The sequence below is a fragment of the Elephas maximus genome, chromosome 8 (genome assembly GCF_024166365.1).
Source record: "Elephas maximus indicus isolate mEleMax1 chromosome 8, mEleMax1 primary haplotype, whole genome shotgun sequence".
Taxonomy (NCBI): domain Eukaryota; kingdom Metazoa; phylum Chordata; class Mammalia; order Proboscidea; family Elephantidae; genus Elephas; species Elephas maximus.
Window position 1 is genome coordinate 59,288,132 of NC_064826.1, and position 16,349 is coordinate 59,304,480.

The following is a 16,349-nucleotide window of genomic DNA, read 5'->3' on the forward strand; positions in this document are numbered from 1 at the left end:
ATAGAATCCTTCAATATTGCAACTCAAGACTTGCATTTTTTTCTTCAATTCCTTCAACTTTAGAAATGCCAAGCATGTTCTTTCATTTTGGCTTTCTAACTCCAGGTCTTTGCATATTGCATTATAATACTTTCCTTTGTCCTCTTGAGCTGCTCTTTGAAATTTGTTCAGCTCTTTTACTTCATCATTTCTTTCTTTCTTTCACTTTAGCTATTCTACATTCAAGATCAACTTTCAGAATCTCTTCTGACATCCATTTTGGTGTTTTCTTTCTTTCTTGTCTTTTTAATGACCTCTTACTTTCTTCATGTATGATGTCCTTGATGTCATTCCACAACTTATCTGGTCTTCGGTCATTAGTGTCCAATGCATCAAATCTATTCTTGAGATGGTCTGTAAATTCAGGTGGGATATACTCAAGGTCGTACTTTGGCTCTTGTGGAATTATTCTAATTTTCAATACAATATAATATAGTTCTATATCAGATTATGTTATAAATAATATAAAATAGATGAATAGCATAAAACAATATAATCAAGATCTCAGTAAATTAGTGTGGTAGAGAGGTGCTTCCAGGAGACAGTCTGGGTTTGTGCTTGAGATGAGTCACTGAATAGGTGGGGGATATGGTGGTGAGCTAACTGAACCACAACCTTGAAATGAGTGGCAAGAGGAAGGATGAGTGATAACCGGACAGGAGGAAAGCACTCGTGTGGGAGAACTTACAGGCATTTATTGATAAGTTAGGGATAATACTGAGCTAAAAGTTACTTCCACAGTGCCATGAATTTTTAGAAAAAGTAATGAGCCTCACCATATGCGTAAATTGCTTTTGTTGTTTGGTGCCATCAAGTCTCTTCTGATTAATAGCAACTCTATATACAACAGAACTAAATTCCGCCTATTCATGCACCATCTTCACGATCCTTGTTTTATGTTTAAGCCCATTGTTGCAGCCACTGTGTCAATCCATCTTGTTGAGGGTCTTCCTGTTTTTTGCTGACCCACCAATTTACCAAGCATGATGTCCTTCTCCAGGGACTGGTTCCTCCTGATAATATGTCCAAAGTATGTGAGACAAAGTCTTATCACCCTTGCTTCTAAGGAGCATTCTGGCTGTTGCTTCTTCCAAGACAGATTTATTTGTTTGTTTGCTTTTTGGCAATCCATGGTATATTCAATATTCTTTGCCACCACGATTCAAAGGTGTCAAATCTTCTTCAGCATTCCTTATTCGTTGTCCAGCTTTCATACGCGTATTAGTCAATTGAAAACACTGTGTGTTGGGTCAGGTGCACTTAGTCCTTAAAGTGACATCTTTGCTTATACTTCACTCTTACTGTGATTATGCATATAAAAAAACAAAAGCAAACCCATTGTCAATCCCAACTCATAGCAACCCTATAGGACAGAGTAGAACTGCCCCATAGGGTTTCCAAGGAGTGCGTGGTGGATTCAAACAGCCAACCTTTTGGTTAGCAGCAGAACTCTTAACTACTATGCCACCAGGGTTTCCGTACAGCCACAATAAGATTAATTAGCGGCTTGATTAATATGAAACCATGGTTATGCCATTAGAGAGAAATGTAACCAACATTTGTGTCTTTTTCTTTTTAAGGATTTTGCAGAAAAGGAGAAGTCCACAGCAAGGGCCCTGGAAGATGTAAAGGCAAACTTCTACTGTGAATTATGTGACAAGCAGTATCACAAACACCAGGAGTTTGACAATCACATTAATTCTTATGATCATGCTCATAAGCAGGTAAGCCAAAGTGGGGAAAAATCCTTCACATTTCCAGATTTATACCCTCAGAATAGAACTGCATGAATTTGGCTTTATTTATTGTCATTTAAGAATCTGAGGTGAGACTATTTTATATCCTTTTTGTTTGTTTTTTTTTTTGTCTGAAAGGTTGTGTTTTCTGTTTAAATGTTAGGTGAAAATATTTCTTCTTAGAAAAACCATAAAACTATTGGAAAAACCATAAACTATTGGCAGATTGACTTATTTATGTTAGAATTCTATGCATGGGGAAACCAGGGCCCAGGAAACATAGTGCCGTATTCAAAACCACCTAGCAAGTCAGTGGCAGAACTATATCTTAGGACTCATATTGGGGCAGAACCTATTACAGTGCTTTTCAAAGATTCCAATATGCAGGAAATAGTATGTCCTTAGGAAAACAATTCTCAGTAAAAGAATATCCACTTAAAAAAAAAAAAATAAGAGAGTCAAAATTGTTGCTTAAAGGGAACATTGCAAAACAACTTCAGGATGGCAAAGAAAAGGGGTGATGGCAAGTGGAAATATATTACTTATTTTCCTTAAAAGGTCAAATGTATCCAAATCATCACTTGGCTGATTTGGATACATATACTTGGCTGCTAATATTCTCTACTTCCAAGTGTCTGTGGGGACTATTGTTCTCATCCTTTCTGGTTGAGACATGAAGATATTGGCAATTTAGCACTCAAGAGTTTTAAATATCACAGAATGAGAAAAAAACTGCACATGGTCAGAGGGTCATTGCTAACTCAAAGAAGGGACACACTCCTGATACCAAATGGTCCTGACGTCTTGGAATATGTGGATAAGTCTTGTATAAATTAGCTCTAAAATATTTATTCAGAGTGAACAAAAGTAAACACTTTCACTAGCTTGACTAGTATTTATTGAGTGCACACTACATGGCCTTGGGATATGCAAGGCTGATGAAGACACAGCTTCTATCCCTAATGATAAGAGATATATATATAACTGACTGTGTTTCTCTGACAAGGGCAAGATCAATAAGATAAAATGTTTTAGGACTGTGATTCCCAAATCTTAGTGTGCATAATAATCACCTGGAAATTATTAAAAATGCAAATTCCTAGACTTTCCTTCAAATATTCTAATTTTTTAAGTTTGAGATAGGGCCCAAGAGCCTACATTATAAAATGATATAAAATGGAAAGGTTTAAACATATATAAAAATAACCTATGTGGCCATTACCAAGCTTCAGCAATGACTAATCTTACTTCTTTTCTACTATCTCCACTAACATAATTTTGAAGAAAATCCAAGACATCATATAATTTCATCTAAAAACACTTCGAGATACATAAGAATGCCTAAACATCATAGCACAATACCATTACCACACCTAAAAATTAACAGTAATGCCTTGATAGCAGTTAGTGGTCTTGTTTCCCCAAATGTCTCATAAATGATTTGTAAATTTGGGTTTGTTTAAATGCGTAACTAAAAATACTGATACTTGTAATTGAGATTTTTTTTTTTTTAGTTTTCTTTTACTATATCTTTAATTATAGGTTTTCTCTCCCTCTTTTAATTTTACTACTTGTAATTTAATTGTTGAAGAAATTGGGTTGTTTGCCACATATGAGATTATGCTTATTACAAACAGTGATATCTTTTGACATTTTCCTCTGTCTTCTGTATTTCCTTTAAACTGGATGATATGTCAAAAGACTTCATCGAATTTAGGTTTTTTTATTTTTTTCCTTGGTAAGAGTATATTATAGAGGTTATTGTGTCCTTCCATAAGGAGGCATATGATATCTGGTTGTCTTTCTTCTTGTGACAGTAACTTTGATCAGTGGGTTTAGATACCAATCTGATCTGTCCATCTTCCCAGGTTTTTCCCCCACTAATGGTTTTTGCAGCCACTGACGATTACTTGCTTAAATCATTACTTTATTTGGAGTTGCAAAATGGTGATATTTCTAGTATTATCTTTTTTTATTTGTTTATTATATGGAATATGTCCACAGGGAGCAACTTCTTATAAATATCACTCCCTCAGGGATTTTATGCAAATGGTCTTCAGGCATATTGTGAAAAATCACTCTGAGACTTCAGCAAAATAAAAGATCCAGGAAGGGCCCATGGAACATTTTATCTGTGACATTTGAACAATGATATTTGAACCATGTTTTAAACATGCATAAGTAGCTGTTGAAATAGAAGCTGAAGATGGGAGGATATTCTCGACAGTGGAAACACAGGATGCTAAGGTGGGAAAGTAGAAGAGCATGAGGTATCTTTTGAAAACTATGGAAAATATTAGACTACCAGGGAATCAGTCCTCCACACCTGATCTGCATGCCACAGCCTCCCCATACTCTGGAAATCTGAATAATAAAATTTTCCTTTATCATTTTATTCAATCTTATCTCCAAAAGCTTTCCAACATGTAGGTAAAATAACTTTTCCTCAATCCTTCTGCCATATCGATATGTTCACTTCTGTTTCTCCTTATGCTTACCAGCACTCTAATTTTCCTAGGCATGCTCCTTCAACAAATAACAACTGAGTTCCTACTGTGTGCTACTGCGCTAGTTGTAAAGAATGGATACCTTTGGTATGAATGTTTAGGGAGCAGATAATCTAATTGGGGAGACAGACAAGTTAACAGACTTTTAAAATACATTGATACCAAAAACCAAACCAAACCAGTTGCCATCGAGTTGATTCTGACTCATAGCGACCCGAAAGGACAGAGTAGAACTGCCCCATATGGTTTCCAACGAGTACCTGGTGGATTGGAACTGCTGACCTTTTGGTTAGCAGCCAGAGGTCTTAACCACTATACCACCAGGGTTACTGTAGAACTTGTATGCATAGAACATGAAAAGAACAGACAAATTTGATTTAAGAAAGAAGATGTCAAGAAAGAAAGTCAGCTGCATTTCTTAAAGGATGAATAGAAGTTAACGAAGCATGGCAAGGATGCGAGGGGATTGGAACCATTATACACTGCAGGTAGGATTGTAAAATGGTACAAACACTATAGAAAATGGTATGGAGCTTCCTCAAAAAACTAGAAAAAATCACCTTATGATCCAGTGATCCCACATCTAGGTATATACCCTAGAGATCTAATAGTAAGGACATGAAAAGACTTATGCACATCTAAATTCATTGTATCACTATTCACAACAGCAAAAAGATTAAAACAACCTAATTACCCATCAGTGGATGAATGGATAAGCAAAATGTAGTATATGCATACAGAGGAATACTACACAGCCATAAAGAATAATGATGAGTTCTTGAAACATATTAAAACATGGAAGAATCTGAAGGACATTATGCTGAGTGAAATAAGTCAATCGCAAAAGAACAAATATTATATTATCTCACTACTATAAGAAAAGACTAGATATATAAACAGAGACAAAAAATTCATTAGTGGTTACCAGGAATGGCTAGTGGAGGTGAGGGTGGGGGGAATTACTCTCTAGATAACAGATATCCATTTATATATATTTACAGATATATATATATTTTGGTGATGGGAAAGGTAGCAAGCACTGAATGAAGGTGAAGAGGGCATAGATTTAACAAGGTAAATGATGTCATTAAGAAGTACACAAGAGAAAAGGATATTATTGATAAAGGACATGACATATGTAAAGTTGCAACTACACTAGCAACAACCAAAATATTTGTATGTGGTTAGCTACGTATGTATCTATGCATATATGAGAATGGGTATGTATGTGTGTGTACATATGTATGTACATATTGTTGTTAAATGCCATTGAGTCAGTTCCAATCATAGAAACCCTATGTACAACAGAACAAAACACTGCATAGTTCTGCGCCATCCCCACAATCATTGTTATGCTTGAGCCCATTCATGCAGCCACTGTGTCAATCCATCTCGCTAAGGGTCTTCCTCTTTTTCGCTGACCCTCTACTTTACCAAGCATGATGTACTTCTCCAGGGACTGATACCTCCTGATAACGTGTACAAAGTATGTGAGACAAAGTCTCACCATCCTTGCTTCTAAAGAGCATTCTGGCTGTAACATCTTCCAAGACAGATATGTTCATTCTTTGCAGTCCATGATATATGCAATATTCTTTGCCAACATCACAACTCAAAGGCATCACTTCTTCTTCAGTCCTCCTTATTCACTGTCCAGCTTTCACATACATATGGGGCAATTGGAAATATCATGGCTTGGGTCAGGTGCACCTTAGTCCTTAAAGAGACGTCTTTGCTTTTTAACACTTCAAAGAGGTCTTGTGCAGCAGATTTGCCCAGTGCAGTGCGTTCTTTGATTTCTTGACTGCTGTTTCCATAGGCATTGGTTGTGGATCCATGTGAAATGAAATCCTTGACAATTTCCATCTTTTCTCCATTTATCATGATGTTGCTTATTGGTCCGTTTGCAAGGATTTTTGTTTTCTTAATGTTGAGGTATATTCCATACTGAAGGATGTAGCCTTCGATCTTCATCAATAAGTGCTTCAACTCCTCCTCACTTCCAGCAAGCAAGGCTGTGTCGTCTGCATATTGCAGGTTGTTAACGAGTCTTCCTCCAGTCCTGTTGCTGCATTATTCTTCATATAATCCAGCTTCTTAGATTATTGCTGAGCATACAGATTAAATAAGTATGGTGAAAGAATATAACCCTGACATACACCTTTCCTCACTTTAAAACATGCAGTATCTACTTGTTCTTTTAGAATGACTGCCTCTCAGTCTACGTACAGTTTCCCTGTGAGCACATTTAAGTATTCTGGAATTCCCATTCTCTCAATGTTATCCATAACTTGTTATGATTCATACAGTAGAATGTCTTTGCATAGTCAATTCAACACTGGTAACCATCTTTCTGGTATTCTCTTCTTTCAGCCAAGATCTATCTGACATCAGCAATGAAATCCCACCTTCCATGCCCTCTTCTGAATCCCACTTGAATTTCTGGCAGTTGCCTTTTGATGTACTGCTGCAACCGCTTTTGAATGATCTTCAGCAAAATTTTACTTGTTCGTGTTATTAACGATATTGTTCGATAATTTCCGCATTCTCTTGGATCATCTTTCCTTAGAGTGGGTACAAACATGGATTTCCCCCAGTTGGTTGGCCAGTTAGCTGTCTTCCAAATTTCCTGGCATAGATGAGTGAGCGCTTCCAGCACTGCATCCATTTGTTGATACATCTCAATTTGTATTCCATCAATTCCTAAGGCCTTGTTAGGAAATCCTGGTGGTATGGTGGTTAAGAACTATGGCTGTTAACCAAAAGGTTGGCAGTTCAAATCCACCAGGCGCTCCTTGGAAACCCTGTGGGGCAGTTCTACTCTGCCCTATAAGGTTACTTTGAATTAGAATCGACTTGACTGCAGCAGGTTAGGTTTGGTTTGGTTTTTGTTTTTCACCAATGAATTCAGTGCAGCTTGAACTTCTTCCTTCAGCACCATCTGCTCTTGATCATATGCTACCTCCTGAAATGGTTGAATGTGGACCAATTCTTTTTGGTACAGTGACATCATGTATTCCTTCCATCTTCTTTTGATACGTCCTGGGTTTTTTAATATTTTCCCCATAGAATCCTTCAATATGGCAACTCAAGTTTTGAATTTTTTCTTCAGTTCTTTCAGCTTGAGAAATGCCAAACGTATTCTTTCCTTTTGGTTGTCTAACTCCAGGTCTTCGCACATTTCATCGTAATAACTTTCCTTTGTCTTCTCAAGCCACCTTTTAAAATCTTCTGTTCAGCTCTTTTACTTCATCATTTCTTCTATTCTCTTTAGCTACTCTACATTCAAGAGTAAGTTTCGGAGTCTTCTGATATGTTTTGGTCTTTTCTTTCTTTCCTGTTTTTTTATGACCGTTTACTTTCATGTATGCCGTGGATTGAACTGTGTTCCAAAAAAATATGTGTATCAATTTGGCTAGGCCATGATTCCTAGTATTGTATGATATTCTACCATTTTGTCATTTGATATGATTTTCCTATGTGTTGTAAATCCTGCCTCTATGATGTTAATGAGGGGGGATAGGTAGCAGTTACATTAATGATTCATGGCTCAATCTACAAGATTGGATTGTGTTTTCAGCCAATTTATTTTGGGATATAAAAGACAGAAGCAAGCAGAGAGACAGGGGGACTTCATACCATCAAGAAAGCAGTGCTGGGAGCAAAGCACATCCTCTGGACTCAGGGTTCCTACATGGAGAATCTTCTAGTCCAGGGGAAGATTGATGAGAAGGACGTTTCTCCAGAGCTGACAGAGAGAGAAAGCCTTCCCTGGAGGTGATGCCCTGAATATGGACTTCTAACCTACTTCACTGTGAGGAAAAGAAATGTCTCTTTGTTAAAGCCATCCACTTGCGGTATTTCTGTTATAGCAGTACTAGGTAACTAAGACAATGTATGATGTCGTTCTACAGGTCATCTGGTCTTCGGTCATTAGTGTTCAATGAGTCAAATCTATTCCTGAGATGGTCTTTAAATTCAGTTGGGATATATTCAGGGCTGTACTTTGGCTCTCATAGACTTGATTTAATCTTCTTCAATTTCAACTTGAACTTGCATTGGAGGAATTGGCGGTCTGTTCCATAGTTGGCCCCTGGCCTTGTTCTGACTGATGATATTGAGATTTTCCATAGTTTCTTTCAACAGATGTAGTCAATTTGATTCCTGTATATTCCATTTGGTGAGGTCCATGTGTATAAAAAAAAAAAAAAAATGTGTATAGTCACCATTTATGTTGTTAAAAAAAGTGATTTTCAATGAAGAAGTCCTTGGTCTTGCAAAATTATGTCATGATCTCTGGTGTTGTTTCTATCACTAAACCCATTATTTTCCAACTACCAGATTCTTTTTTGTTTTCCAACTTTTGCATTCCAATCGCCAGTAATTACCAATGCATCTTGCCTGCATGTTTGATCAATTTCAGGCTGCAGAAGCTGGTAAAAATTTTCAAGTTCTTCATCTTTGGCATTAGTGGTTGGTATATAAATTCGAACATTATTCATATTAACCGGCCTTCTTTGTAGGTATATGGACATTATCCTATCACTGACAGGATTTTTCAAGAAAAGGTCCTGAAATGTTCTTTTTGACAGTACACGCGATGCCATTTCTCTTCAATTTGACATTCCCATTACAATAGACCATGTGATTAGCCAATTCAAAATGGTTCAAGCCATCCATTTCAGCCCACTAAAGCCTAGAATATTGATGTTTATCTGTTCCATTTCATTTTCAACGATTTCCAGTTTTCCTAGATTCATACTTCTTACACGCCATGTTCCTGTTATTAATGAATGCTTGCAGTTCTTTCTTCTCATTCTGAGTCATGCCAAATCAGCAAATGAAAGTCTCGAGAGTTTTATTCCATCCATGTCATTAAAGTTGAACCTACTTTGAGGAGGCAGCTGTTTCCCAATCTTAGTTTAGCGCAGCTCTGCAGAGGTGAAGGTAGCTCGCTGCCGGTGGCCTGCTCCTGGAGTCCCCTGGCTGGTGTCTGCATCAAGGCAAGTATGGGGCAGAGGGTGGGGCATGACAGGAGAAAGCCAGGAGAAGGGAGGGGAAGCTGAGTTGGGAGAAGCTGGAGCTTCGGGTGCTCGGTGAGTTCCAGAATGGGATTAAATACCCCGGGGCCGTGCTACAGCTCCTGCCTTCAAATGCCCTGGATGAGCTGCATGCTAGGAGGGTTTGTAGGTTGGCAGGGTCGTTAATGTGCAAAATAGTTGGATAACAGATCTTTTTACCATTGTCGTGAATACAAAATGCCAGATAACCAGATAGTCTATACATCAGGAGTAGGTCTAATGAGATGGTTGACGCATTTTGAAAAATGTAACCAATGTCACCAAACAATTTTTGTAATAATTGTTAAATGGGAGCATAATTTGCTGCATAAACTTTCACCTTAAACACAGTAAAGTATTATTTTAAAAAATAATTTAACCAGGCAGTCAAAAATGATAGGCAAAGGGGCAGTGATAAGGCATGATGACATGATCCATACAGGAGTTGCCACAGCTACCATCACTCCCCCAGAGAGCTCTCTGGGACCTTTTGAACCTGACTTTCTCTACCTTCATCATTCTTTTGTGATATATTTTCCCCTTACCTTTCATTTTGCTTTATCACTTTCACCCAATGGTGTCACTAGGTGGTACAGACGGCGCTGGGTGACACTGTCAGAAGGGATGACACCAAAATGACTGTCTATAAAATTTTTGTGCAGTGTTTCAACAGAAATTTATTATTTTTAGTAAAAATATCCCTGTAGTTAGTTATAGCAACAAAAATATTTTTTGTAAGCCCAGCTTATATATGTCAACATAGAACTGCCCCATGGGGTTTCCAAGGAGCAGCTGGTGTGTTCAGACTGCTGACCTTTTGCTTAGTAGCCAAGCTCTTAACCACTGTGTTACCAGGGCTCCATCAATATACCTACAAGGCTAAAACTCTATACTAATTTACTTTTTGAACCTTCTAGTGTGCTCCGGTAAGAGCTGGCATTAATACTTAATTGCAATGACACTTCAAATCACCTGGTTTTGTCTGCACGCACTACAAGCACACTGTTTTCTCATTGCTGACAGTGTTATTTATAGTTGCTGGTTTTGTCAAAATTTCTAGTGTTTTAACTACAATATTGTGGTAATTAGTATTTGGGAAACTATATCAAAAACTTTTTTGAGAATGTAGTAGTAATTTAAAGGAAAAAAATAAAGGCCTCTTCTCACGTACTAATAGTGTCATAACTAATAATGCTGTGGAGCCCTGGTGGTACAGGGGTTAAGCATTCAGCTGCTAACCAAAAGGTCGGCAGTTCGAATCCACCAGCCACTCCTTGGAAACCCTATTGGGCAGTTCTACTCTGTCCTACAGGGTTGCTACAAGTCAGAATTGACTCCGTAGCAATGAGTTTTTAATAATGTTGTAATTCTATGTAGAAAGGTTTTACAAAACAATTTTGTTGTTAGTATTCATGTAAGAAATATTACATTTAAGCAATTTACAACTATATTTATCACATATTATTATTATTTTATTATTATATAATTAAAATTGATGATAAGGATTGTGTTTTTTTTATGGTCTGGTATGGGAGTAGGTCCATGGGAGGAAGAGTGACACCATGAATTACTGCACTGTGTGACACCAACCCCAGTGACGCCACTACTTTCACCATCCATATTTAACCTCACTCCGGAATTTTTTTTTTGGGGGGGGCAGACTAATCTTTCCAAACTACCATGTTTGTACTATGACACCCCTCCTCAGAAATCTTCAATGGTTGCTGGATAACTTTTAAAAGATTCTGGACTACTTAGCCTGTCATTCAAACCTCCATAGTCTGGCTCTTTCTTCCATTTCCAGATTTATCTCCTGCAACTCCAGAATCCCCCTACAGTTTCTCAAAAAATGCCTTATGCTTCCGCACCTGCTCATCTTGGCTCATATTCTTCCCTCTGCCAGGGATGCCCTCCCATCTTGTGCACCTCAGTACTTCTGCATATTTAATGCGTAGATTAACATCTTATATCAGCATATTAAAGCAGCTGAGATGTTATGGTAAGAAGATTTTACACAGCATTTTCCAAATTCATTTTTTTCAAAAGCTATTAATAAGGTGCAGAATTGTGTACATGCTACCCACTTTGGGGAACACTAGAGTAATTAAATTTGCTGTATACTTTGTGAGACTGATTTCTTGGATAATGTTGAAAATACTTCAGGCTGAAGATTTATTTGTTTTGAAAATCCCTCAATTTTAAATAAAGCTGGGTTGAAAAATTCACTTTTAAATGGAACTTAATTTTGTATATAGAAAAAGGAAGCACGTGCCAACATAGAACATGCAAAAGTCCTCTTTCGCTCTTTTCAAATTCCAAAGTTAAATAAGCCCATTTGGTTCTTACTTCAGTAAGGTCTCCTTGACTGTGATGATGATTATAATGATGGTGGTAGGAATTCAAATGAGAGTAGTTTTTTTGGCCTGACTGCTACGAACTTTTGCCATAATTTTATTTTCAGTCTGGATTCAGATTAAATATATATCTGGCATCGTCTGTTGAACTTCCAGCAATATGGTCTTTTTGGTGCACTTAGAAACAAATCCAAACTCACATGGAAATGATTCCATTACTCATTAATAGAACAGCTTAGAATTAGTAACCAAGTAATCTTCACATTCTCCCTTCCTTTCTCTGTTTGTAACTGCTCCAGATATTTGAGTTTAATAAGTGGTTTCTAAAGCTTTCCTATTTTTCTCTATCTAGATAACCATAGTATGTGTCATTTTATTTCAAAAGTTATATTGCTCATAGTTATCTTGTAATTGTAGATATGTAAATCAACAAATGAGTTTAAAGAATGAAGTTGAACAGTGTGGGATTCAGAACTTTAACTCTATTGGATATTAAATAATATTTTCTATAATTTGATTAAAAAATTAAGTTATTTTTTATTCAGTTATTACCCCAAGTGGGTAGCATGTATACAATTCTGCACCTTATCAATAGCTTTTGAAAAAAATGAATTTGAAAAATGCTGTGTAAAATCTGCTTACCATAATATCTCAGGTCCTTTAATACACTGATATAAGATGTTAATCTATGCGTTAAATAAAGATAACATACCAGCAACAAAGCTAACTTTTTTATTTCTCCAACAAGACAAAAGTGTGTCTAGGTTTATTAACCCCATTCTCGGTATAACTCATGTTTTTAGAACTAACTCAATTATTTTACCTGTTGCCTTGAACTCTTTATAATTCCTTGTAGATGGTGAGCATTATGACTAAAGCAATTTGAATCTGTACACAAATTACAATCACTTGGATAAAGACAACACTGTAACTATTAATATGGCCAATATGTCAGTAGCAATTAATTCTTTGAGAGACTACCTACAAATCATAATCCGTTTCTCAAGACTGCTAGCAGCAAATACATAACGGAGCAAATAACACGCATCCTCACAAGCTGCAGAAGTTTCTCCTGCCCCAGGGACATTCTCGCTCATCTCAGTTTAGCAGAAAACAAAGGAGCTGGATCCCTATACAATTAACCCGTAAAAATATACTCAATAATAATTTTAAAAGTCCACTTTCATATCCTCCACATGTGAAGTTTAATCCTTCTAATCTTTGCATGCTTCACAATAGGATTTATTTTCACTCAGAGAGAGCTGTTCACTTGTCAAGCCTGGATTTAATCTCCAACTGATTCATTCTTAAAATATTGCTTTGGATTAATTCTTCTCATATCTACCTGATCAGAATGAAAATATCAAGACAGAATTGTATTTATTGTCTTGATTCTAGGAAGAAAAGACTCTTAACACTGCTGAAAAAATTTAATCCAATTAACTCTTGCTTTGTTCCTCGTAATTTGATTTTTATTTTCCCCACAAATTGCCCAAATTGGCCCAATGATATACATCTGGATAACATTTTTAAGTTGTTGTTAGTGTCTGTGAGTTGGCCTTGACTCATAGTGACCTTATGTACAATAGAATGAAACATTTACTGGTCCTGTACAATCTTTGTAATCATTGGTATGTTTGAGTCCATTGTTGAGGCTATCGTGTCAATCCATCTCATTAAGGGTTTACCTCATTTTAGCTGACCCTCTGCTTTACCAAACAGTATGTCTTTCTTTCTAGCAATTAGTCTGCAAGTCTAAAGTAAGCAAACTAAAGTCTCTTCATCTCAGTTCTAAGGAGCATTCTGATATTTCTTCTGAGAATGATTTGTTTGTTCGTACACTAATCCATGGTATATTCAATATTTATCACCAACACCACAATTCAAACATAACAATTCTTCGTTTATCTTCCTTTGATAGTAGTCTTTATAGTAGTGACAATAGGGAGGACAGAGAAGGCATATTCAAGAAATAGTCAATGGCTTATAATCATATGAACACATGACCTACATCACTAGTAATCAAATAAATACAAATTTGTGGAAGTTATTTTTCAAAAAAGTTGTCAAATATAACAAAAGAATGATACTACCCATTGATGATAAGACGCTGATAAACAGATACTACCAAACCTTGCTGTGGGGGTGCAGTGTTTCAGTCTTTCAATGACCAACTTTTGATTATTTATTGAAAACTTCAAAATGTGAAATTTTCTCATCAATAATTCCATTTGACATGTATTCTAGGAAAATAATTAGACAAATATTAAAGAAGTATTTATAAAAATATTTAAAATACAGAAATACTAGAAGCATTCTTGAGACAGAATGAAAAGAGAGTGGTTAAATTATGGTGCACCTAAACTGAAATAATACGTAAAAATTAAAATAATGGTTTGGCTCTATACTTCACACTAAATTTAATTTTTAAAATAATACTTTGATACTTGTTTATGTTAAAAATCAAGTAATACAGAAGTATAAAACACTGAATAAAATGCCTTAATAACAACTCTGTCTATACCTTTTCAGATGTTTCTAATACAGTATCAAATTGTAAACTTTTTAAAAATAAATAAATGTGGTTACAGTATACATATTATCTTAATATGTTAATATTTAATAATATGTTAGTATTTTCTTTCTTGTACATTTATTTTTTCCTGGTGTTAGAAATTGCCTTACTCTTATTTTTGTTTGATTTCATATTACCACCTATCATTAATTTATCTCTGAACTGTCTACTAGATGTGAGAATAAAGTCTCAATACAATAACATCAGATAAATCGATAAATTCGATAATAGGTTAGTTCCTCCCCTCCCCCCTGTTTGGGGACATTTTTCTAGAGTTATCTCTCTGCTCTAACTTGGGCTGATTTTACTTTAGGCCTGCTGCGCAGCGATTGTTCTGGGACTTTTCACTATCATACTGTGAATTCTTTTCCTTATTTCCTAGATTGTATTCCTTGTTTCCTTAATCCTATTAAAAAAACTACCTGTATATTATTTTATTTCCTCCTTTTGATGGAGGTTATACTCCAGCAGCTTCCTAAGAAACGATACACACAAGCTAATATTTTTGAGACCATTTCTGAAAAGGTCTTTATTTCTGTTTTCAGACTTGATTGGTTTTTCAACTGGTTACAGGTTTTAATGTTGCTGTTGAGAGGTCATACGCCATTTTAAATCCTGATCCTTTCTCTCTGGAAAATTTTAGACTTTTTCTCTTCATCATCCCTTCTTTCTCTATAAGTCAATACCCCGTCTATTCCTTAGTAAAACAGGGCCAATGCTACCTTCCTTACTTAGAGAGGTGTTAAGAGGATTAAATGAGAAAACACATCAAAACCGCTTAGTAAGTACTGAGTATATCCTAAGTGGTTAGCAGAGTTGATGGAGGCATAAGTCACAATATGTGCTTTCCAGCTTTCCAGTGGAGGCTAGAGAGCCACTTCTGAAGAATATGGTGTGAGAGAGTCTTTCATTAAATGGGAGGCTAATCTGAGAACCTCTCATATATCTTCTGTCTCTGAACCTGTGAATTTATACATTTGTAGGTAGGTAGAACTTTCTCTCATTTAATTTAATCTTAGACCTAGACTAAGCAGCGAGAAAAAAAAAAATTTCTTTTTATTGGTGTCAGGTCTTTGGAACTGCAGCCTCTAGGTGGTCTGCCCAGATTACCTCTTGAACACAATCTTAGCAACATCCCTTTGATGTTTGTAAGATAGGAGATACTGTGAAAAACTGTGCAGCAGAGTCTTAGCTCTTTAACAAGTGTAATAAACTGCATTTTGCAAATGCCTGGAACTTTGTGTAATTTGACCTTGAACTGAACACAGTTTATTAATTTCTTAGAATTAAGTCTTTGCAGTTTTACATCTTTTCCCTTAGTCATTCAATTACTTAACAATAATGTTTCATGTGTAATTAAAGGAACATTTATTATACAATATCCTTTCTTAAAGAACATACACATTATTTCTGTTGAACATTTTTAGTGATTGTGGTAACATTCTCACTCACAGTGCTTTTATACTTGGTTTATACTTTGGTTCCCTCTACCCTCCACAGACCATTATGTAAAACTTCTTTATACATAGGTTTGCATTTCCTACTCATTATTTATAGTTTTTCCAACTTACATTCTAGCTAGTTTCTTAATACAATGTTTCAACATATTATGACAGCTTCATGATGAATGAATTGTACATGAAATTAATCCTGCAATGTTGAACAATAGCTTCTATTATCCCATTATTGAAGATTTACAGATGGCAATATTACCCTCTTTATTATGTTTCATCAAGTAGCCATTGAGTATATTGTACTGGGTGAGCTCCTCCCTGCAACAATCCAAATTAACTGCCGGTGGTTCAAGTAATAAGATTATACCCATTATAGTCACACTGTCAAAATATTGCAGAGCTGTGGGTCAGGCCTGACCTCTTTCCACACGTTAATGATAAGGCCAGTGGAGATAAAGAATAGCAATTATTCACACATAAATCAGTTATTTTTAAATGGACTTTATTTTTTAGAGCAGTTTTAGGTTTACAGAAAAATTATGCAGAAAGTACAGAGTCTTCATATATTCTTCTCCTCTCTGCAAACTGTTTCTTCTATTAATGTCTTACATTCCTGTGGTATAT

General features: G+C 36.0%; 1 protein-coding gene across 1 annotated transcript in view; it reads left to right on the plus strand.

Annotated features, from left to right (window-relative positions):
* The window catches only part of ZNF804B (zinc finger protein 804B), a 583,465-nt gene that overhangs the window by 471,222 nt on the left and 95,894 nt on the right, over positions 1–16,349 (plus strand). Inside the window, exon 2 of the mRNA XM_049893625.1 lies at positions 1,620–1,763. Within this exon, the coding sequence (XP_049749582.1) occupies positions 1,620–1,763 (144 nt within the window). The remainder of the gene's footprint in view (positions 1–1,619; positions 1,764–16,349) is intronic.